At 40.2% G+C, this 25,394-nt stretch overlaps 1 protein-coding gene across 12 annotated transcripts in view; it reads right to left on the reverse strand.

Moving 5' to 3' along the window:
• The window catches only part of Tjp1 (tight junction protein 1), a 256,337-nt gene that overhangs the window by 14,876 nt on the left and 216,067 nt on the right, over positions 1-25,394 (reverse strand). For 7 of the 12 annotated variants that reach the window (XM_076544393.1, XM_076544390.1, XM_076544388.1 and 4 more), the window contains 14 exons: positions 19,251-19,390; positions 18,541-18,646; positions 15,562-15,712; positions 13,215-13,323; positions 11,625-11,844; positions 11,159-11,343; positions 10,946-11,041; positions 8,109-8,191; positions 7,129-7,339; positions 6,770-6,870; positions 3,361-3,711; positions 2,791-3,036; positions 1,296-2,138; positions 1,091-1,188 (listed from right to left, as the gene is read on the reverse strand). In XM_076544393.1, coding sequence (XP_076400508.1) covers positions 1,091-1,188; positions 1,296-2,138; positions 2,791-3,036; positions 3,361-3,711; positions 6,770-6,870; positions 7,129-7,339; positions 8,109-8,191; positions 10,946-11,041; positions 11,159-11,343; positions 11,625-11,844; positions 13,215-13,323; positions 15,562-15,712; positions 18,541-18,646; positions 19,251-19,390 — 2,940 coding nt within the window. The remainder of the gene's footprint in view (positions 1-1,090; positions 1,189-1,295; positions 2,139-2,790; positions 3,037-3,360; positions 3,712-6,769; positions 6,871-7,128; positions 7,340-8,108; positions 8,192-10,945; positions 11,042-11,158; positions 11,344-11,624; positions 11,845-13,214; positions 13,324-15,561; positions 15,713-18,540; positions 18,647-19,250; positions 19,391-25,394) is intronic. The other 5 variants (XM_076544417.1, XM_076544410.1, XM_076544404.1 and 2 more) reach the window with 1 other exon arrangement.

Raw genomic sequence — 25,394 nt, forward strand, 5'->3', positions numbered from 1 at the left:
ATGAGTAACAAGTAAAACCAATTGCTAGGTGTTAATTTTAAAAGACAATGAACATAAAATCTTATCTTGATTTTTTTCCCTTTTGTCTGTATGTACAAGCCAGAGGTCAGGCTCAGGTGTAGTTCTTCAGTACTGGTCTAACTTGTTTTATTTTTGTGCTGTCATCTTTTTCCTGACAGCTGTGATTATTTGGGATTTAATGGCATAATCAACAACCAGCATGTATATTTTAAAATAACATACTCACGCTTAATATGCAAATATAGGCTCCTTTTGCCTCCGACTACCTTAATTCAACTTGGTAAACTCAATGACCATTTGTTAAGGGGTTTCATATAGGTGAGAAGTAATTAAAGAGGAAAGATACTAGAGAACCATATCAATGTGTTAGTGTCAGCAAAAGTGAGAGACTTTTGAGAATTGGGGATTAAAGGGGATTTTTAAAAACTTGAATCTAAGACTGATAAACGATTCTCATTATAAGCAAATAGCCCAATCTGTCCCAAATCCTAGAGGGCAGGACAAGGAAACCAAACAAGTCTCCCAACAGGTGAGTATGCTAGTTCCTTATTCAGAAAATGCAAGGGTGGGGGAGCCCAGGCTGCCACTTAGGGGCATAGTTGAGAGCACAGGACAAAGAGCAGGGGCCAGGCTTCTCTACTCCTCGAACATAGCCTGTACGCTCCTTAACCCGAAGGCCAGCCTTAGCAGCTCTCTTTGGAATACAAGAAACCGCAGAGTTAGCAGTCGTGCTGTGGTTAACACAGAGACAAGAACCTCATGCACGCTTCCTCAATGAATCATTCTAGTGATTTAAACCAATTTGAGTTTTTCACTCCTACAAACTAACAGTTCACACTCTGAATGTGCTTAAAATGGAGAAAGCAATACGGCTTTAAAATTTTTGTTTCAACCTTTTGCTTTAAAAACAAACAAACAAACAATAAACTACTTTTCCACAAGGGCACATGAAAGCTCTCAGGTCTCTCCCTGGGTGGTGGTGGGGGGGGTGTCAGGGGTCATCAGCAAAGTTGGCTGCTTAGCTTTCCTGGATCCCTGTTCAGACTCACGCCTGATAGAGCACACCCACCTGTAGAGCGTTTTGTCATGCTCACTAAACTGACTCTGAGGAGCAGGCTTAGGGCCAGCGAGGGAAGCACTTGGAGGTTTCGATGCTACTTCTGGAGGCTGCAGAGAAGAAGGAAGAGCGAGTTAGCAAGAAGGTATCATCAAGAGGAAGCAGACAACTAAGAACTCTGAACTCACTGCTGTCTCCACAGACACTGCCTTCTTACCTTGAAGCTGGCGGTGTCGCTGCCATCTTTCTTGTTCTCCAAGGAGGCAGACCTTTTGTTCTCAAACATCTTGACTCTGGTGAGCACAGACTGCGGTTTCATCGCTGGATCCTCCTCTTCCTCAGGGAGTGCCGGGGGCGGAGGCTGCGGTTTGGTAGTCGAGGGCAGAACTTCTGGCTTATGTTGAGAGGAAGGGATCAGAGGAGGGACAACTGCAGCACCATGGAGAGGCTCATAGTGGCCTGTTTTGGAGGTAAGTCCTTGTGGCGGTACTTGCTCGTAACTTCGTGGGTACTGGTCAAAGTACTTAGGCTCAGATGACTTAGGACCTGATGAAGAATAGGGCTGTGCTTCTGGCCTGTATCTGTTATGCACCTCATATCCAGAGGTTGGCTGCTCTTCATGTCGGAGAGTAGAGGTTCGAGGCAACTGTTCGTAGCGTGGTCTACTGTCATATGACAGAGAGGCTGGCTCTTCAAAACGCGGGAAATAACCTCGTTCTGAAGGCTCTTCGGGATGCTGAGTATCAAAAGAAGGCCGAGGTTGGTAGGGCTGTTTGTCATCATAATATGACCACTGGTCTTCATAGGTAGGGATTCGATCTTCATATCGTAGGCGATGGTCGTAGTTTCGAGAAAACTGGTCTGTGTAGCTTGAGGAGTCATACCTGTATGCAGGCTGCTCAAGGTCTCTGCTGGCTTGTTTTTCTATGTATGGAACTTGGGGTTCATAGGCCAGATTTGGCTCTTTATCTGGCCTCTGCCCTGGGTGACCAAGAGCAGGTTGTTTTAAAATATGGTTTTGTCTCATCATTTCTTCAGGATATGCCTCCTTCCTATACACCTGCATAAAAAACCCATATTTGAGGACAAAGGCTTGTTTATAATTCTGTTCTATTTTATTAGGCAATGATAATATTAAGTTACGATTTTAAAATGTGACATGGTATATCCTACCATTTTTAATGGGGATATGGCAGATTAGTAGAGAGAAAGCTAGCTCAAGTGAAAGCTCACAATTTACACTGCAGGTAGAAGCATTTATACTTTAGCTTGTACCAACAGAAAGTAAGGTAAAGATAATTATTCATTTAGCAGAAAATTAATTTACTGAATGCCTGATTCTATCTGATTTTGACACTGAAGGTAAAAATCACAAAGAAAATTTATGTACACCATAATTTATATAAATATAAAAATGTTATGATGAGTCTCAACTATATATTAAAGAATTCTAGAAGATACTAAAATCAAAATTAAAAGTAATAATATTGAAGCACAAATCTTAAAAGGCTTGCTATCAAATAATCAATAAACCATTGGAAGCCATGCAAACTACAACACTGAAATGATTTGTCTTGTTGGAAAGCATTGAAGTGTATAAAGCCCAGTTTAAAAAAAAAAGGCAGGAGGAAAACGTAAAGGGCGAAGCGGTTCTATCATGTGCCGGGTGATGGAGAGCAACAGTCAGTGCAGCACTGCGCACAGGTAGGTACCTTGGTCGGGTCTACATGCGACGGCAGTGACGGTCCTTCATCTCTGAGCACTGTGTGAGCTGCCTCAGCACCTGGTGCTCCTAAAGACTCAGCCTGTGATGCGTGCGAGGAAGGAGGGGCTGGAGTGAGCGCCTCCCGTCTGACATTGGCATTAGGTAACTTTACGTTAGGGTTAGCTGCAGAGGCTGGCGGTGCTGGGTTCGTTTCAGGCGAAAGGTAAGGGACTGGAGATGAGGCTTCTGCTTTCTGTGAAGTGTTTAAAATGTTTTCAATATAGTGTTTCTGACTATTACTAACTTCCTGCTCAATTTATAATGATTGGTAGACATTCAGTGTGCTGATTAACAATGTTAACTATGACCTCATGTGCTGTATTTTTGTTGAAAATTTCAATATAATGCTGTGTAAGATGAACGCAGAAAACTTAGAATAAAGCCCTTGGTACTCTCGATCTGAAATTCAAGATTAAGTTGTAATCTGAGGAAGAAAGGTATATTCTTTAACTTATCACCACATTCTCAAACCTCATAATGCACCTCTAACTAAAAGCGTCGAATGCTTGCTGCTTACCTGTTGAGAGGCTGTCTTAAGTCCAGGGGAGTCTATTCTATGAATAGGTTGTGGCTGCGCTTGTGGTGAGTAAGGAGGATATGTTTGGTTTTCATGATGCATTCCAGAGGAATCCTCTCTTACAGGCTCAGAGGACCGTGTAATGGCAGACTCCGGTGGAGTCCCCACCTCATCATTAAGAGTTTCATCTAGTTCTTGATCAGTGTAGGCCCCGCCTTCTGTATCTGTGTCTTCATAGTCAGAAGTGTGTCTACTGTCCGTGCTATACATTGAGTACTCACTACCTGGGGCTGACAGGTAGGACAGACGATCATCATGCAAATCAAGGTCATCACTTGTAGCACCATCCGCCTGGGTCAAATAAAAGTAAATTAAAAATTTTATTCAGTAGTTCTTTAAGAGATGGCCTTTATTTTACAAGAGAGATTGAAAAGAATATTTTTCTTTGGAGAAATCATATCTATTTCTTGAAATTTCTGATGAGGAAAGTCAAGAAGATTGTACAAGCACACATGCAGATACACATAGCATCCCCTGAGATGGGAAGGGCTTGGATGAATCCAAGTGGCTGACTAGCTAGCACAAAGCGAGGGCACAGCCAGAGAACAGGAAGGAACTCTGGCACGACAAACAGGTATAAACCTAGTCACTAGCTTTTCATCCAAAAGCAAGGCGAAGAAAGAGAAGGCCATTAAACCAAGCTCACACACACAAGGGCACACTGACAGAACACTACTTGTGAGAACAGCTATGAAAATAAACCCCACAGTAAGCTGAGTAAGAAATACTGTATTTATAGTTAGGAAACAGATTTTTCTTTTGAATTGGCATTTAGCCTTTAAAGCTTTTATGAAACAATAGAAGGCCATCATGTGTAGGATGGCTATCTCGATTAAGAAGACATTCTTTGTTTTTCATAGAAGTGTTGCCAATGGATGAAAAAGGAAAACTCTGTTACGTTTTTCTTTTGCAAGTAACTGAGACTTGAGTTAATTCCTAACAGTCTGGTGATGAGCTTCAGAGCAGATCAGAAGAAACTGAGAAGTCCATGAGGGAAAGGGAACTACTGGTTGTAGTCAATAGACTGTCACAGGACACCAGTTTGAAACCAGTACTTGGATTAAACAGAGCAGTCTCTGAAGATCTTGCATGAGAAGTGATGGAACTAGAATCCTGAAATCACAGGGATTTCTTCCATTACAGCATGGACTACTATGTGAGAAATGCTGAGATTCATTCTCTAGGCAGATGCATTAGTAATAACTACCAGGTGTGGTGCAGCTCTGTGAGCCGGCTGTGCCAAGATCGTGGTCTTAGGAGCCAGATCTCAACAGTGCTTTTCAGCCCTCACTTGCTTCAGGGAGAGGCTGATCACAAACACTGCCTTTCTGGTCAGATGAGGGGAGGCTCTGCCAGGCTAGGGGCAGAAAACCCCAGAGCTGTGCTTCATTACAGGAGACTCTCTCCCACTGATCTCTAACATGTATAATGGCTACTGCTGAAGAGAAGTGTTCTTGCCATCTACTCCAATCTTGAACTTGCTGGGAAGGATTTAAAGCTTGCAGAAGAATCACAGAATCCATCAATCTATCTAGCTTCTTGAAATACAGAAGTGAGCAAGAGCCATGGGCTGCTTTGAAGTAGGAAATGTTGTATCTTAATATTAAGAAAATCTCAGGATGATGTTTCTTGATTTCACAGGGAAAATAAGAGTGTGCCAGATCATGAAAAAAAGTACTTCTGTGGCAATTAAGTCAAAATGGTTAATTCAGGAAAGTTGGTGGAAATGTAAAATTTATTTTCTTTAATAATCTGTCATTCTGATAAAACATATTTGGATGGAAGGGGTGGGAAGAGAAACCAAGTCTGATTTAAGTTGTAATAACTTCTCTGATTTACAAAATGCATCAAACTAGGCAATATTAAATGTAATAGTTTTTCTTATATAAAAAGTTGGGGTAGTCCTTTATTTTAAAACAAAACCAAGTTACGTATACAAAAGTATTACAAAAAGAAACAACTGAAAATTAAGATTCGTAGATTTTTAAAAAATAAACTCACAGGAAGGTATGTATAACCTTGTACATTTGGGGAATAAATTTATAAACTAATTTTAAGAATTTAGCTCAAGAGTGAAAGATATCAGCACTCTAGGTGGCAAAGGGTCCTAGGAGAACTGTGTAGCTGCAGATGCCTAGCTTAAGAAGACTCACTCCTTCCATCAATGCCTTGAAGCAGTAAACCTCGGTGTGCTGCTGTAAACTGGTGTAGTGCGCTTGTCCACTTGGATTTTCCTATCAGTGTCCAAGCTGACATGTAAGTTATTCAGTGTGGCCTATTACGTCATCTGCACAGTCCATCTCCCAAGCTGGTGCACAATGAGAACAATTATGATTCTGATGCTTTATTATAGTTGAGAACAGTCATGTTACCTCTAGCTGTAAACATTTAGCAGTTTTTCTTGTAGAGGTCACATGTTTCCGGATAGGGACTCAATAAGCATGCAACATGCATGGCCAGAGCATCTGCACAGTAGCCAGGCAGAGGAAGGCAGGGAGGGGCCATGCAGGGGCAAAACATGGAACTCAAACCAACAAGGCAATATAAAAACTTAACTGAAAACAAGCCAAAAACCCAGAAGGATTCTCAATATTCCCTAACAACTACATGGATCTGATGAAGGTAGAAGACTTTAAAAACAAAGATTCCTTTACAGTGTACCTTGAGGAAACAATTGTCTCTCAAACCAAACAGATCTTTCCCATCAAAGACTGCTATACACCAGGCTAACAACAGAAAGCAGCTACTTCAACAAGCCATTGGGTATATGTAAAACCAAAATTCAAAGCCAGAAAAAGATCACTAGTTTATTGTTTTCCAGTTGGTTGTAAGGATGTTACAGGTGCCACTGGGAGAGGTAGAGAGAATTCCTATGTAAAATATGTGGGCACAGTGTTTCCTTCCAATGTTTCCTAGAGCTTTCTTTAGTGGGCTGCTGGCTCCTGCAACACTCCTGACAGCCATGGGGGGCAGCGCTTCCCACACACTACCTGTCTTTACAGAAACCCCTTCTCAGGCCATAAATCCCTTCACCTGCAGGGGAGGAAACTGAGGACAAGTTCAAAGCTGTAGCTCCCCAGTCAGATAGGGCAGAGTCAAACTGCTTTTAGTGTAATCTGAGAATTCTTTAACAGAAAATCCCATTAGATTAGTAATTTGGTTGAGTAGGAACTATAACAAGCTTTCAGTTTTATTACTGCTACAAACAAATGACAAAAAGCATTATAAAGGCTAGCTTTTCCAAAATTACTTAAAAATATTTCTCTCGTAAGAAAAGAATGGTAACTCAAAGGCATTTCTATCAGTTGTGAAATTTCACGAGTGTAAAAAGTAGTAGGAGGCTCCATACCTTCCCCTCAGAGACCCACACCAGCTGGTTCTGTTGCTGCTGAATGGCTTCTTTCAGGGCACCGTACCAACCGTCATTCATTGAATTTAAGTTAATTGTAGCTGAAGATGAACAACAATGTGGTCTTATGGTTAGAACATTGCCACAAGTGAGGAGAAATCATCCAACCCTGCCTATCATCAGTCTGAGGAATACAAAACTATCGCAAATTTCTATTCAGGCATTCATTACTCTTTTCCTTTCAACCAAACATTTTTAGCTTTTAAATCAACAACAGTAAGTTCTCTAAGCAGAGATGATAAAAGCTTCAGCATTTGAACAACATAACATTTTGCTTCTACACTACTGAATATACTCACTTGTAAAAAGATGGTGATTATTTTTACGAAGTTTATGAGATCGTTCATATAGTTTCCTGGCACTTTTCCTCGACTCTGGACATAACCTCATCCTCATTGTTTTCACGCCTTGCTTAGAGTCAGGGTTAAGGAACACCACAATTGGATACCACTGGGCATAATTAAGACGGTCGACTGCATTTGGTGTTACATCTAATAAAGCATGTTTGTCCTAGAGATGGAAGGAAAATACATACAAAGATACAGAAGAACACCATTAAAAATCATTCTCTTCTGGAAAATTCACAGGCTCTGCTATACTTCAGTATTAGTTAAATCTTGTGATTGCTTTGTCTCAGGAGCCACTTAATAAAAAATTTGTCATCAAAGGTTATTCAATCATTTCCAGCCCAATTTAAAAAAAAAAAAAAAAAAAAAAAAAAAAAACTTTTCGGGGGCTGGAGAGATGGCTTAGCGGTTAAGAGCACGAACTGTTCTTCCAAAGGACCCGGGTTCAATTCCCAGCACCCATATGGCAACTCACAACTGTCTGTAAGTCCAGTTCCAGGGGACCAACGCACATAAAATAAAAAATAAATAAATAATTTAAAAACAAAACAAAACATTTCATCAGCTCTTTTTAAGACTCAGCCACACCACTTGTAAGCTAACAACAATTACCTGTGCTCAGTCTGTGAAAGTCAAAGCAACTTAATGTTCCTGGCATTTCCTTCCATACACATACGTTCTGAATGGCACTGCTATAACGAACTGCCAGTTACAAACAGCACCATTTTTATAGAAATGAAGGCTCCACTCATGTTGATCAGAACTATCTTCTTGAAAGGATTATTAATGCTTTTTCTACAGTAAGGGCTAATTTTCTTAGGCTACACCAGTAATAATGTTCAGAAAATTCCCCTTTGTTACATATTAAATCTCCTCATCAAAAACATAAGCTTCACTGTTTATAAAGAACAGGTTAACTTATAATAACTTACTTGATCTATGATTTGCTTTATCGTATGAAGGCGAATAATGCCGGAGCTACGATGGTCAGTTCCAGCATCTCGAGGTTCACTTTCTATTTATGAGGACAGGACAAAAACAAAACATATTTCCATTGGTTAGGTCAGACCTTGTCAAATACTGGGCACTACAGACATGCTGGAGTAGAGCAGGCCGTGGGGCTGTGCAGTACCCCAGGCATGTTTAGCAGTATGGATTCTATCCACTAGAGGTCAGTAGCAAGTCATCAGGGAAAGGCCCTGTTCATCTACTGAAAAAAAGCAAAAACTATTTCCACCACAAAGGATGGAAACTGCTAAAAGAGGTAGCATGTCCTCTCTTATCCCTGACCCCTTAAGACCTGTCTATACTAGGTCAGACAATGGTTCCCAACAGAACCAGGATTAATAGAAGGCAGGTAAGGCATTTGCTTTGGGAGTAAAATGGAGGAAGCATCCCCCAAGAACTTTAGTAATCAAGACAATATTCTGATGTGGTACTTAAAGTCACACACAAAAAATATAGGATAACATATCAAAATCATAAGCTAAATAATAAATAAGTAGAACATGAATAAAAAGTTATTTAACTACCAATGGGTGAGGGAAAATTATCAAATGTAATAAATATCTAGTATGAGATAAGACTTTTAAAACTATACTGATGACTTTGCTTTTATATCCAGAAAAGTATAATTATAATAAATTCTTATCTGCTACAAACAAAATATGTAAACATTTTTTTAATCTGAGTTTTAAAATGCTTACTTTTTCTTCAACCCCATTAACATTCTGGAAAAGAAAATAGGTCCTAAAAATTACCGAGCTTACGGGCTTAACGATTTTTTTTGTTTTGGTACGAGGCTTAGTTTCCCGCCATCCTCTACAGTGACACAAGACATATGGTCTCCTTTGTGTGGCACACTGACATGGGGAAGCTGCTGCACAGCACCAGTCAGCCCTGCTGGGCTGGGATCAGCAACAACGCTGCAGCAAACAGCCTGGAGAGTCCCAGTCAGCCACCTTACTTGAGTGACAGAGCTGTAAGACCCGAGGCCCTGCTGGGCTGGGAATGAAGCTGTGAGGCAGCCTAGGCAACCTTCTCTACTACCTCATAACATGTCAATTGCCACTGGGGACCAATTTCCAAACAACCAGCACAGAAGTCACTTGACTTCACTAACGACAACAGCGTCGTGTGTGACTGGCCACCAAGGGAAACCTGACAGGAAGGAGGAGGCTCTGGAGTTTCAGATCAGAAAGGCAGAGGTCTGAAGGGATGACAGGCTCCGAGAAACCAGTCATGTCACAGAAGGAGACTATCAGAAGACAGCTTCACGGGGACAGGGTAACACAAAACCTAGCAGGCATGGATGAAGAAGAGCAATCAGCTGAGACTTTCGGGTGAAGAAAACACTTCGAGCCCTTAATTCAAAAGAGTATTTCTAAGTAGGCTATCTGAGCTCTCAAGTGTGTCTGTGATGTCATCTGAGTAATTAATGTACTGTCCCCTGGAGCTAAGTTTTGGAATCCTTCACACTGCATTCCCTCAGTTGAAAACCACAAACTTAGTTCTTCAGATGAAATACTTTCTGCTATACAATAACCAAAAAACTTCTAAAAAAAAATGAGTGGGAAAATATTTTTTTAATCTGCTCAAATTTTATTACAACTTGTCTGAATTTTAGGAAACATATCTGCATTAAATTTCATTAAAACCAAATTAAAAGCAGTATGAAAAAGGTAATATGCTAATTCTCTAATATTGTCAACTTCAAAATGTTAGTGAGAGTCTCATAACCAAAGACTGTGGGCACAATCCTCTGGAAAACAGTAGTACCCATAATCTACAGGCACAATGTTCATATCCAATGGTTTCCTCCTTCCTATAGAAAATCTGTCATACTCCTGCATGGATAAATCAGTGAGAAAAAAGGCAAAAACTATACATAAGAAAAAGTAGTCAAGTCATAAGGTGCAAGAAAAACAATAAAAGGAAAATATTCTATTATTTATTAAGAAGGAGAAAAGGAAATCTTTAAAATATCACAAAATCAAACTTTGTAAATATAAAGACTAGAAGAAATTATAACGAGGTGAAATTGGGGATGGTGATAATACGTGTCAAAACTATTGTTTTAACTGCAGAAAACTGCAGTTAAGTTTTCACATGTAATTTAAAGCAAGTCAAATGGTCATGACCCAGTTTGCGTACTTCAACCACCAGACTGCTCAGGGAAAGAAGCAGCAGCGTGCAACTAGCACAGCACTGCGGCCTCCATGGTCACTGCCATCACTGGGAAGGCTGCGACAGGACCCTACCAGCACCGGCACAGTTCACCCCGTCTACACAGTTCTCTAGTGCCACGATTAAAAATCACCCGATTCCGTCAGAAAGGGTTGAGACAAAGGCCATGCTCTGCCATTCATTGGTGATCACCAAAAGGAAAATTTAAACTTAACAGACATGTAGCAATCCTTCTTAGCACCACCACTCTGAGGCTCACCAGGCCGCTCAACTTCAATAGATATTTAGATTCTTAGCTCACAGCATTTCTGTGAAGGTTCAACGAGATCATGGGCCTAGGCAGTTTTCACAGGAAGGAAGCAACAGTCTCAAAAAACAGTGATCCTTCTTAGTACAGGGAGCTGGCGGAACAAAGAACAATCGTTCCGCCTTCCTCCGGATTAAAAGAACGCCATAAAGTGCATTTCTCACAATGTTCTGTTTTTATGAGACTGGTCAGACATTCCCTTTGGAGGAATTAAGACAAACAAAAGAAATATCCTGCAGCCTACTGAAGGTCAATGCTGAGCCTCAGTCTACTCACTTGCAATCTGATAAATATCTGGTTCTTCTCTTGCCAACTTTTCTCTGGCAACATCAGCTATTGGTCCAAAGATGGTTACAGGTCTCAGGAATCCAGCTGAAGAGAAATTAGGAGGAAAAATAAAAACAGAAGATGATGACATAGTTCGTAATTTCCATTTTCTGAAACAGACTGCCATGAAAAGACAGACACCACGGCACAGGAATAAACTACCTTCTCGAAGAACAACCCTCTCATACGCCGGGAACTTGGTTTGAACTGGCTGAGCTGACAAGTCCTCTCTGCTTTTTCGAAGGTTTCTCTTGGAGCTGCGAAGACCTCGAAATCTCCAGAAGTCAGCTCTGTCTCCACCTGCTGTCTTTGGAAGTGTGTACTGTACACTGGCTAACTGCTCAGCTCTAATGAAGAAAAAAGGAACATAAACAAGAGTATTTAAAAGGCAACAAGGAAAAAAATAACACAATGAAATGAAATGGAATATCAAAATTCACATGCAATTTACATCTCTACAGTTTTAATAAAATAATTTGTATAAACCGATTTAAGTCAGTTATGAGTACAGTGAGTGAACACAGTGAAAAACACAAGTCTGTCTGTATCCCCAAATTCCTCAATGAGACCGAAACCGTCTATCGTCACTTAGGTAATTCACACTAGAAGGAGTTCCCAGTGTTCGTACCTGTTCTTATTGGGGATAATGCCTCGTTCCACCTCCTTATGATTTTTGCCAATTCGAATGGCTAGCCAAGAGCCCAGCTTTCCATTGTACAAGGTATCCACGACACGGAACACCTCTCCTTTGTTAAAACTAAGTCCATAGGGAGACTCCTTTTCATATTCAAAATGAGTTCTAATATAGAATGAATCTCCTACATCCGATTCTACAATGCGACGATAAACTAAGGAATAAAAAGAAACACATTAATCAATACTTACTTGGATTAAAAAATTAATTTGCAGAGAAGATATTATGTGAAGATGCTCCTGCTAATGCCCACATCAACCTACAATAATACCCAATCAACAATCAATTCTCACTGTGTCTGGAATTATTTCATCTCATTGTTCTTCCACATTACCTCATACAATGGTACCTCCATTCTGCACATAATGAAATGATGCAGAAAAAAATGAATTTGTTCCATTTCTACTTCCTGTTACAGCATCTAATTGATCTGCAAATGCTCCAAAGAGCAATTTTGTTCCCCAACTCTTCCAGGAAACTTTGATTGTTTCAACTGAGCATGCTAGGTTGATTCATTCCTATAACTCTACACTCAGGGAGGCAGGCAGGAGGATCAAGTGTTCAAGATCAACCCCTTCAACACAGTAAGCTCCAGGCTAACTGGGCCACAAGAAACACCCTACTTCAAAAACAAACAGAACATCAGAACAAACCAAAAATGGAGTGTGTTGGAGCAGGGCGGGGAATGTACTACAGCTTCTCATCAACTGTGTGTGTGGATACAAGACACATTCTGAAACATGGAACAACAAACAGGGTGTCCCCTAGAACAGGAGTATTTGGCCCAAAATGTCAATAGTGCCAAAGCTAAAAAAGAAAAAAAAAAAAAAAAGAAAACAAAGACAAAGACAAAAAACAAAAACAAACAAACAAAAAACCAATAAAAACTCAATTTTCAGTAAAAAATATTGGAAAGTTACATATTCTTTAAATTAATATTAACAATTCTACAATATTGCTTAGAAAACACCAGTACAAAACTTAAGATGCTATCCACATACACTTTCCTATAATTCCAATAACTAACAAAACAAGTATTTTTCTATGACTTATAAGGGATTGGCTGGCATTTGACTTAAATTATAATGGCATAAATAAGTCCTATATATTTTGCTCTGTTAATGAGCACAGTGTAGGACTGTAGAACCTCAAAATTAACTGTCTGAGATCAAAAAACTCAATCATTACTAGGAATGATTTATTTTGAACTACATTTTTTAATGGTTTGTCTTGTTTGTTTTGAGATAAGGTCTCAGCATGTAGCCCTGGCTGTCCTGGAACTCACTATGTACACCAGGCTGGCCTTTCACCTACCTCTTCTGATCAAGTACTGAGATAAAATGCCTAAGTCATCATGCCAGGCTTTGAACTCGTGATCCTCTTGTGCCAGGCTCCTGAGAGCTGGGATTATCATCAATGTACGGCCACAACTGGTCCTTATTTACTTTAACCAATTGAACCAATCCCTCTGAAAGGCCTCCAACCCCTACAGGTTAATTTTCTCCATTTCAGACAATATCTCACCATCCTTCTTCTTCTGTGCCAATATGGTCACTTCTTCACCTTTAGGGAGGTCGAGGAGGAAAAGGACAGCTTCTTCTCTTATGATATTTGTGAAATCTACATTGTTCACCTATCAAAATAAAAATTTTACAAATTTGTGCTAGCTGTTTTTAGAAATATCAATGTATTTATTTACTCAGAAAGGAAGTATTTTCAAAGTCTAACTTGACAATACTATACATTTAATAGGGAAGTTTTAATTTTTAACTTTGGAGAGTATGATATTCTCTAATTTAAAATAAGCAAATATGAAGTAATGAAAAAGGTGAGTAAATATGTACATTCAGAGTAGTTTCAATATAACCTGACATTAATGATAATCTGTTACAAATCTAACCAATTTAGACCGAAAATGACAATGTATATTTACCACTGTGAAATCTCTAGGTTTAAAATTCTATATTCATTCTACATAGGTGCCATATAGCCTAACTTTTTTACTAATTGCTGAAAAGGAAATGATATACCCAAAAAACAATCAGAAAGACGGTATATGTATTATGGTGGCCCGTAACAGCAACTTCGTGTGAAGGCTCTATGTCTCAAGTCAGTCACTTATATTAGTAAATTCCTAAGTTCAAATGAAATCTATCCAATTTTTACCAGTCACTATGCAGGATTACAAACAGGCAGGAAATTTCTACTATTACCTTTTGGCATTTTTTTCTCCATTAATAACAACAAAAAGAAAAGGGCCAAAGGCAAGTAATCAAAACGCACTATTTTCATGTAAAACCCAGTGAGCTATTAAGAAGCTGATTTTAAATGATGTATTCCCTGATTACCTCAAAATAATCATGAGATAGTAAGAAATTAAGTGCTGGAATTTCAAGTATTATCAGCATTGTCATGTTGTGTTCAAATGTGCCATGGGTGCATTGAGGACAAGGGGGATATTATCAGGAAGAACCTAATACAATGTCAGAGAGAAACTGCTAAGAAAGAGATGATGCCATGACTTTGACATGCTTAAATCGGAAGGGAAAGGAGGACTAGATGAATGTGGCCACAAGGATGGGTCACAAGCACAGGAAACTGCCCCAGGTGAAAAGATTCTGGCTGTGGGCTGCTCAGTTGAGATAAAGACTAGCAACTGAGGTGCAGGGGACACTGATTTAGTCCCCAAATTACGGAAGTCAAGGCATCAGGGCATTGGTCATGGGACAGAATCTCAGGGAGAAAGCTTTTGAGAATTGACAGGCAAATGCTGCTAAGAAATGATAGAAAATGTGAGGCTAAGCTGACACTGGTCAGGGATGGCTGTGAAAACTCGGATTTGACAGTGGCTAAAGCCAGACTTCAGGGCCACGGTGATTTAAAAAACAAAGGAAGGAAGGAAGGAGCTCAACCACCCAGTGAACTAGTCAACAGCAAAGGGGAACCAGAGACTGAAGAACCAGAGTACCAAAGGGAGGAAGAGAAAAAGAGGCAACAAAGCTACAAGATTGTAGAGCAGATGGGAAACTCAGTTCAGCACAGGGAGGAGGAGCAAGGCTGAGAGAGAGAGACCAGAATGGAGGCACCAAAGAGAGGAGGTAGGGAGATAGTAACTGCACAACTCACACTGGAGAGACTGATGTGCTGGTCTAAAATCGGGGACATAGTGTACCAACCAGATCAAGTACATACAAACATTTGGATACTCCAGAAGAGAAGTGAGAGACAGATGAAGACGGCATCAGTACTAGACAACACAGCCAAGGAAAGGAAAGGGAGAGAAGAGGAGAAAAGCACCATTAGAGATTACATCTAGCCCAAGCCCTCCTGGCTTTTGCCAATGACCACCTTCTGTGTGGGTTTGAAGGTTGAAAGCCAAGCTGTTTACAGATTTGCCTGAAAGATATCCCATCCTCCTGAATCTGAGCCAGGATCTGAAATAAGGAAGGTCCAAGAGGCCAGGACTACAATAAAGACTACTCACTCCCATGAGAAAATAACACCCCAAATTGCTGGCTCGAAAGCTGTGGTCTCTGGCAGTCTTGCCAGTCCAAATGTTTAACTGAACTTTTAAAAGACTATTTGGTAGACAGTAGAGGGATCTAAAACTTAGTTTCCTTATAGGTTCTATGAATACCAGTGACTTCAATAAAACACCACTAACAACATAATGAAGCAGCAAACAAGAGCAAAGGCAGAATGGCAAGCGACCAGTCTAATGCAAACTAGAGCTAATCATTCTTAATGGGAAACTTGGGTGGTTCAAGAGAATGTACATAAATTATAATCGAATCACAACCGTTGGTCTGTTATGCCTGGCATCTGATGATCTAAGACTTTCGAATCCACATAAGATGATATACTGACATACCCTCAGAATTTGATCACCTTCCTCTAAGCCTTCTTTGGCTGCAGGGCTATCTTCTAGAACGCCAGCTACAAATATTCCGACATCATTTCCACCAGCTAGTCGCAAACCCACACTATCTCCTTTTCTGAATTTTACCAGTTTCATGCTGGGCCTGTTAAAACAGATATTTCATTTCAAACAGTTAAAAGTCACAGCAGGCTGCTAAAGCAACAACTACATTCAGAACGGAATAAAGGACCATCATTTCTAAAGCCTCCTACATAGCACTCATTTACTAGATAAAACCTAGTATTAGAATCCAAAACCAGATTTAACAGACTTTCTAAATTTCTTATTAGAAAATAAATTTTGAAATATCTAAATTTGACAAAGAAATAATATCTTATGACTGCTTTTTAATTGTCCTTATAAACAATGTTTTCCCTATTCTTGATAAGATATATATCCCAATAACTAAAAAACAAAAACTACTTTTCTACACCAATCCCACTAGATAAATGAAAGTCTCATTTAATCTAAGTAAAAGAAACTGATGCATAAAGTTCAGTAATTTTCTTTTTTTTTTTTTTTGGTTTTTTGAGACAGGGTTTCTCTGTGTAGCTTTGCGCCTTTCCTGGAACTCGCTTTGGAGACCAGGCTGGCCTCGAACTCACAGAGATCCGCCTGCCTCTGCCTCCCGAGTGCTGGGATTAAAGGCGTGCGCCACCACCGCCCGGCCAGTAATTTTCTTAATATGAGAAAGTATACAAGCAGGGTCTGTTATAATCTCTACAAGCAATAGACAGTGGATTTAAGTTTGGTCATCGGTGGGCTCTTTGTAGTTCCCTTAATCTGCAGCTCTTTTTAACTTTGAGTAAGAAAATTAGATTATTCAGCATTTTTCAACAGACCTACATCATCTGTGTCCCTTATTTCCCTGGGAAGAAATGAAGGAACAATGCATGCACATCCCTCTATTATGCAAGCAGGGAGCAAACACTGAAGCACAACTTAAAGAACAGCCAGCAGAAAAGGGGAAGTGCGCTACACTGCCGTCCAAGTTCTCGCTGTCATCTCTACATTCCTCAACAACTATACCTTCACTCTCACTATTCTGAACATAAAGGACAGAAAGGTCTCTTTCCTTTTCATTCATTAACCAATTATCAAATTCTTAAAATCTAACATAAAATAAAGTATAGTCATATACATGAATAAATGAGTCAAGAGAGAATTCTGCTACTTTTGAACCAACTAGTTAAAAATTACAATAGCTTTTGTAATTTGTAAAATATTCTCCATTGATCTTTTTTTCTTTCTTCCCTTTTTCCTTTAAACAAACAAAGTCTCACTATGTAGCCCTGGCTGTCTTGGAACTTGCTCTGTAGACCAGATTGACTTCCAAATCACAGATTCACCTGCCTCTGTCTCCCAAGCTCTGGGACTAAAGGCATGCACTACTATGCCTGGCTACCTGAGTTTTGTTTTGTTTGTAACCTGGAACGAACCAGCTAGACATAAAAGTTAGACAGGTCACACTCAGTTAGGACTCCTAGCAGCCTTGGCCATCTGTCCCTGAAAGTACTCATCAGCTATGTTTGTAGATGGTCTGAGTCCTTTGCTTGTGTTGGTGTCCTGCTTTCTAACAATTCAACGGTATCTCACATATTCCTTGCCCAAAAGAACGAATACACAGATCTTTTAAATATTTTCTTGAAAATCCTTAGGTCCTCGGAAACCCTCCTCTAATCCTGACTAGTTCAGAATGTCTCATAAAGTTGATGTGGCTGAATGATCTGCACTAAGATAAAATCTGGCTTTTGAAAAGCAATGCCAGATGACAGCTTCAGGAAAATGTCAAGTTTTATACTCTGTCCTTTCTGCATTACACTAACTATGAGCAGTAACAAAGTCTACCTATTTCTTTTCCCTCAAATCCATTAACTATATTTGAGTGAAAGACTTTCAGGGCTCAGCTACTACTACGGTGGATATCCTGGAGTCCTCTCTGGTGTCCCTCTGCAGGCCTTTCCAGAGATGAAGTTCTTTGTTATCTTCTACAATTTCAAGCAATCCCAAGAATGAACAAAGCGACTAGACTTTTCCATTACTAATACTGGTACTCACCTATTTCTGAAGCTATCTGCTTCTGCCTGGGTACTGAGAGAACAACCCATACATTATTGTTTTGTATAGAAAATACTGAGGGTGAGGAGAGTTCTTAGTCTACTGCACCTTAGTAAATGTGCTTATTTTCAAGTATTCACACATCATGTCCTTTTTATGACAGAAGGAACAAATTTAAAGACTATGAAGGCTTAAAATTTGCTTACAAAATTTCTATTAAGTCTACCTACACAGTAGTAAATAATAGTATGGACTCGAAAACTAATTCTGGAACAGCTTTCTCAACCAGAAATTATTTCCTCCAGGCAGCACACTGAGATATCTTCTTGGCTGATAAAACTGAAGATGTGCTATTGGTACTGTGGCCAGGGACTCTGTACATAAGCATGTCACACCACAGGAGGTTCACAATAAACAGACATTAGCACAAAATGTCAGTGCTGATTAACAAGTATTATCTTTTTTTTTTTTTTTGGTTTTTCGAGACAGGGTTTCTCTGTGTAGCTTTGCACCTTTCCTGGAACTCACTTGGTAGCCCAGGCTGGCCTCGAACTCACAGAGATCCACCTGGCTCTGCCTCCCGAGTGCTGGGATTAAAGGCGTGCGCCACCAACGCCCGGCAAGTATTATCTTTTAAGAGTGTTAGGGTAGAGAAAGCTTGTGGACATTCTGCTATCTTAGTAGAAACAATCTTTACTCTTTAATTACTGATCTAAGAACTAGGAAAGAGAAGGTGGTAATTAAAAACATTGCTTTGCTGTTAGCTAAAGTACTCCAAGCGCTACACAATACTATACAAACATGACCTTCAATTCTCATGCTGAGAAATGTCTAATAAACACAGAGGACAGGGTGGCTTGAAAATTGCATTACCGAAGGATCCCATCTTCATGAGTTGAATTAGGCAGAACACCATCAGAAGGGCTGACGGGTAAATCTACATCTGGTTGTCCAACGTGGGCATAAGTGGGCTTTGGTTCTAAGAGAAAGAAATTTTAAATTGTGCAGGACTTAAGCATCATGAGATACCAGCAGGAATCAGAGTTAAAAGAAAGATAATTAATAAGGTGTCTATACATTTCTCTGCACCACCATTCTTGGCATCATGCAAAAACTTCTTTTCTAATAGCCACATTCCTGCCACTAGCCAACTAGAGCAAGACAGAGACACAAGAGAAGCAAACAGTTCTAATAGTTGAAATAACTTTGTTTTTAAATTATTAAAGGCAATTCAATATTCCTCCACAACATCCCTGCAGTACTGTGTGATGAATCCAAAGCCAAGTGACAGCATGGCAAGTCCTCTGTCAGCCCTCAGCTCTGTAACATTTAATGAGCAGTGTGGGAAAATATCCTTACTCACTGCAAGCAGCTGTTACACATGACTAATATGTATTTACAAAATAAAAACATTCATGAAGGTTACTATCTATACTAATTCTCACCCTAATCAGAAAAAAGCCGAGATGCACAGACAGAAAAACTCCCATCGTGACAATGATCGCATCTTTCAAAGCTTCTGCAAACGCTGACAGCTGCTGCTGCTGCCCGACAGACAGCAGGGCATTGTTGGTTATGCTTACCTGGAAGAGCGGGTGTTTGCTTCTCACTTTTTTCAACTGTAACTTCTTCCACTGCTTTGGGTGTATGATCATCTACATGTTTTACAGGAGTTGAGACAGCCCCAGGTTTAGAAATTCTCTCTTCCTCTCTGCTTCGGAGACTAATTATTACAATAACATGAAGAGAGTTAAGGATGATTTTGAAAAACACTTCATGAGAACAGAATAGGCAAAACAACTTCAAACCCGGGAAAAGGGACACACTCAGCTACCAAAGTTAGCAATTAAAACTAGGACGGGACAAGCAACATGACTCAGTGGGTGAAGACACTTGCCAATGAACTTGACAACCTGAGTTTTAATGCTAGACCCACATGGCGGAAAGAGAACCAACACCTGTAAATTGTGTGCTATGGCACATGCAGATATACAGACATACATGCATGCACAAATCAGCACTAAATGTAGGCTTTGAATCATGTTTATCTACCACATTTCTCATTGCCCTGAAGCAAACATCGGGGTCCAAAAAGCTCACAAGATCCTCCTGAAGGCATTCTACTCTTCTTCAGTAGGGCACAGATAAGTATGTGTGTAAAAAGAAAACAAAACACTGTTTTATTTGTGTGTATGTGTGAGTGCATATGCACATCCTTTGTGGGTTGTCCTCAACACTATGGTGCACATGTGGAGACGAGAAGACAACTTTGTGAAGTCATTTTTCTACCACCCTCATATGGGGTCCAAGGACTGAATACTGGTCAACCAGGCTTCCCTGGCAAGTACCTTTAACCACTGAACCATTCTGCTGGCATGTTTTTGTTTTAACTTGTACATAGCATGGCCCCATTGAGTGAGGGATTTGGGGTTGGCTAGAAGCTCTATTAAAAATGGTTGTTAAAGATGGCATGAAATAGAATCTGAAGAAATTTTTATACTCCACATAAACTGACTCACAGGAAATAAAGACTCCTTAGCCTATCAACTGTGTAAACAAAGTAACAAATTAACACATAAATCAATCAGATCAGCAAAGAGTAATAGTTAGGTGACAATCTGCAGGTAGAGTGGCCTGAAGACCCTGTAGGTCTTGGCTTGCATCCCTCTGGAAGGCTTCTACACGGTGAGCATGAAGACTTGGCGGCCAGTGGCTTATCCAAGCTGCTCTCAAATGGCTGTGCAGTACAAAGCTTCCAAATGAGATACCTCCCACAAATGTCCTTCCCAGACACTCCAGACAGCAGACATCCTGCAAGTTCACCCAGGAATACACTATAAATTATCTGAACATTCAGTGGACAGAGGCTGAGCCTTTTCCAAGAAAGCTACACCCAAGGCCTGGGGACACGAGGTACTACCTCTTCTGTTGGCATTCCATCTCAGAACTAAGTAAAGAAACAGCTCTGTGTATCTGTTCTTATATTTAGACTTAGCTTTATTTCTTAGTAGCCAATGCTTTATAGCTCTCCTTCTTTTATGTTTAGCTTCTTTAAATTGTTCCTATAAACTGTATTCACTCCAGTGATCAAATCCCAAGTGCTATGCTATGCCAAGTTGCCCACTAATGAAGCTTTCCTTGATACTTCTAGCATTCAAACATCCTCAACATCCATACTGATGATGTCACTAAGTTACCCAGGCTTGCCTTGGGATTGCTCAGTAGTGATGTATCCAGGACCTGAATTTGTGATAGATTCTTTTGCCCAGTTTCCCAAGTAGTTGGAATCAGAGGCCAGAGGCCTCAACCACCAGATCTGGCTCGTGTGTGTTCTCTCTCTCTCTCTCTCTCTCTCTCTCTCTCTCTCTCTCTCTCTCTCTCTCTCTCTCTCTCGTGTGTGTGTGTGTGTGTGTGTGTGTGTGTGTGTGTGTGTGTGTGTGTGTGTGTTGGATGAGGGGGTTAGCTGTAGCTTGGGAGATTTCATTTCATTCTGAAAATGAAAGTGAGTTTCAGGGAACAATTTAGATATATATTTTATGGTACTACTTAGCATACAACTGAGAGAGAAAAAGAGTGAGTCTGTGTCCCTACGTGCATGCAAGTGCATGCAGAAGCAGAGGCCAGAGGTTGACATCAAGTGTCTTCTACAATCACTCTCTACCCTTTCTTTGGAGACAGTGTCTCACTGAGCCTGGAACTCTGACATTTGGCTCGACTGGCTGGCTGGTGAGCCCCAGTATCCTGCCTGCCTTTGTCCCCAAATCAGGGATCACAGGTGCGGGCCACTACACCACGATTTTTACATGGGTGCTAAGGGTCCAAACTCAGGTCCTTCCACTTGTATAGCAAGCACTGCAGCGATTAAACCATCTCTCCAGGCAGAGCTTTCTGTGTTAACGGTCACTAACAACTACTAATTAGTCCACTCAAACTCAAAGGGAAAATGGTTTTTGGCTGCTCAAAAATATAAATTTTGTGGAAATAGAAAAAAAAATGTTGTGTGTGTGTGTGTGTGTGAAATGCCATAACATGCATGTGGAGATCCGAGGGCAACTTTATGAGTGGTTTTCTCCTTCTAGCATGTGGGTCCTGGGTATGCAACTAAGACTGTTAAGATTCAGTGGTGAGTGCCTACACCCACCCACCCACCCACCATCTTGACAGCCCAAAACGGACAATTTAGGAACAAGACAGCCCAACTCATTTCAGTTTAATAAGAAACAGCTGAAGAAAGACAGAGTGCAGAGGCCTGCTTCTCACTGCTGTCATTGGGCTTTTGCTGGTGGTACAATTATCCTGCACTCTGATAATATCTAGAGCCAACCGTTTGAGGTGTTCTGTGGGTTTTACAGCTAGAGAACAGTATCACAGTGATCTTACTTTCTTAACGGCAACAGGACCTTTCTACAGTTCTTCATCTGTAAATAAGGTTGGTCAGACAGTTCCTACCTTTTACATATATAAAAGAACTGCCTATTTTTAAATTTCGCATTTTGTCTTCAGCATCATCACATCTTGGTTCTGACTGACCAGAAAAGTGTATCTCTACGCCTTCCTTCAGACCACCCTGCACAAAGCATAACAAAGCTGCAGTTACTACCCGAGAACCAAAAGGAACAGCTGGCTCACCAAGTTCAGAACTACCATCAATATCCACTCACTTGGACATGTTAAATGTAATAAACAGCTTTTTAAAACATCCTGGTAAAAAGAAGCACTTAGTGGTCCTTTAATGGACTTTTTTTAGCATTGTTACACTACCACTAACCAATTTTCCAAAACAAAGTAGCCTTTTTTGAATGTCTAATCACTCAAAGGTTCTTGAGAGCTGGCCTCGTGGCTCCTTTTGCTGTTCTTCCAACAAGTCAAGTGTTTCCATTTCAGGAACAGCACATTAGGTCTTAGTCTGGAATGCTCTTCATCCTGCTGGTTTTTTCTTCTCTTTTAAGCTGATAGGACTGAAGAGAAGGTTCCTTTCCTAAGCACAGCACCTCAGACTCTCCTCCCTTACCATCAGACTACCTGACAGTCTGTGTGCTGCTATGCAATAGCGAGAATTACTTCTGACATTTTTAATCTTATCTGCTTTATTCATTTGTATGCAAGCTCAGGTAACAAAGATTTAACTAGTCTGTTTCGGACATTTATAATAAGGCACCGGTAATACAAATGAATATAGTAAGAATCTGCCGCACTCAAAAACAATCTATCTGTCAAGTTGTAAAGAGCATGGGAAAAAGCCATCACTTACGGACTCCACTGAATACTTATGAATCACATCCTGCTCTCTGTCCTTTTCTGCATGTTAGAGCTAGAGGGGATGGGGTGAGGGCAGACTCAGAAGTGAAGTGTTTATAAAAAAGAAAATACGGCATTACAAAACAATATAAAATGTAGTTTTTGTTTAGAATAAGGCACCAATAAAAAATGGAAACATGAAACCTTTTTAGACAAAAGATTAAAATTTTTAAAACTCAGTACATATGGCTAAAAGGATAAAAAGGATGGATCAGTGGGTAAAGGTGGCCGCTGCCAGGCTCAATAACCTGTTTGATTCTTATGATCCACATGGTATAAGGAGACATGAATGCCATGGGTTGTCTTCTGACCTTCAAACATGCACTGTGGCACATGCATGCCCACATGCATTCCCCCTCCCCCCGCCCAACACACAGAGAAAATAAATAATGAGAAAGGAAAATAGAAAAATTATTTTTAAAAATCAGTAAGCAAACTAACCCTTCCATGTATAAAATAGTAGAAAATGTTCAAATGACATTAAGATGTTTCAGTAACTTTTATCTTATTGGTAATGCTAAGTTCTAAAGAAAGCAAGTACGATATCTGAAAAAACTACATACAGTGCAGTTAAGGAATACCAATGGCTCTGGATAAATGGTTCCCAAAGAAAACTATGGCAAAGCTGGCATACAAGTGAACAACCTCAACACACATCCGGTCACAGAGAACAATGAAATGATTCCTCTACAGAGAAGTGGATGGAACTGGAGATCATCATCTTAAGCCAAACCCAGAGAGAAAAATGTCCTAGGCTTTTCTATGTAGAACCTAAACTGCTAATACATGTGACATCCAAGTAAAAGGGAGACTATGTGGGAAGAGGAAGAGGACAAGCAGGAGAGAAAAGAGGTGACAAGAGAGGTGAGAGTGTGAATACGGTCAAACTACATACATGGTATACTTCAACGAAAATATCATTACAGAACCCCACTTTGTTTAATAAATACATACTTATAAAATTTTTACTGTGGTGGTCTGAATGAAAATGGCTCCCATAGACTCATCTATTTGAATACTTGGGTCTCCAATTGATGGAACTGTTTGGGAAGGATTAGGGTGTCTGTCGTCTCCTTCCAGCTTGTTTGAGACAGGTCTTTTTGTTGTCTGGCCATGTGTATGCCAGGCTTGCTTGCCTGCAAGCTTCTGGGTCCTCTAGTCTCCACCTCTCACCCTGTTATAGGAGAACTAGGACTGGACTCTACATGGGCCCTTGGGATTTGAACTCCCCTTACCTAGCAAGAGCTTTACCCACTGAGCCATCTCTTAAGCCCAATACAGAAAACATTTTGAAACTATTACTACCACCCCAACAAAACATCTTGGTCATTTAAAAGTCAGGACTCTCAGAACTCTAACACTGTGTGCAGACTAGAACAGTTATGAGGCCTGGATCCCAAATACAGTGTGCTGACACAGCGCCGGAGCTTAGGTTGGTAATGTCTTGCTTGTATACACAATCTCCCCATCAAACCTGGGTAGGTCCTGAGCTATGTCAGCAAAAGCTGTCACTGCGCTCAGGATTTGGTGTAGGCATTTCTTTCAGGAGGAACAAACAGCAATAAAGAGAATATTTAAGACTGTTACAAACTCAATTTTTTTGAAAACAGTACTTTTCAACTACTTTTTTTTTTTAAGATTTATTTATTTTATGTATATGAGTGTTCTATCTGCATGTATGTCTTTATGCCAGAAGAGGGCACCAGATCACATTACAGATGGTTGTGAGCCACCATGTGGTTGCTGGGAACTGAACTAAGGACCTCTGGAAGAGCAACCAGTGCTCTTAACCGCTGAGCCATCTCTCCAGCCCACTTTCAACTACATTAGAAGCAACTATTTTCAATAAAAAGGATATGTGCTATATATATTTTTGTAATGATTAAAACATAAATGGCTTGGGTCTCAGGTGAGCTGTCAAGTTTTATGGGATAAATGAGTGCAAAACAAAATGTAAACCTGGACAATTCATCCTTACTCTATTAGTCAGAGCTTTTACTGGAACATGTTTTCATTACTGTTCCTGTTTAAATGTGACTGTGGAAGTCACTTCAGACACAAAGACAAGCACATCTTGTCAGATGGATGGGGATGATGTAGTTTTAAAAAGCCATAAAGCCATAGAACTGGTCTACATATAAAAATACTTCAGGCTCCTAAAAGGGAGTGGACATCACCACATGACTGGACAATATATTGTTGAGTTTTCAAAATACGGTTATTGATGCCAAGGTTTTAGTCTAAACAAAAACCAAAATAGCAAAAAGAACTTTCTTTCAAATGAATACTATAATGAGGTTGATTTCACCCTTAATGACTGCCTACCATGGAGAAAGCAACAACAACAGGGGTAGTAGTGTGGCACATCTTTAATCCCAGCACTTGGGAGGCAGAGGCAGGTAGATCTCTGTGAGTTCCAGGCCAGCCTG

The sequence above is a fragment of the Peromyscus maniculatus genome, chromosome 1 (genome assembly GCF_049852395.1).
Source record: "Peromyscus maniculatus bairdii isolate BWxNUB_F1_BW_parent chromosome 1, HU_Pman_BW_mat_3.1, whole genome shotgun sequence".
Classification (NCBI taxonomy): Eukaryota; Metazoa; Chordata; class Mammalia; order Rodentia; family Cricetidae; genus Peromyscus; species Peromyscus maniculatus.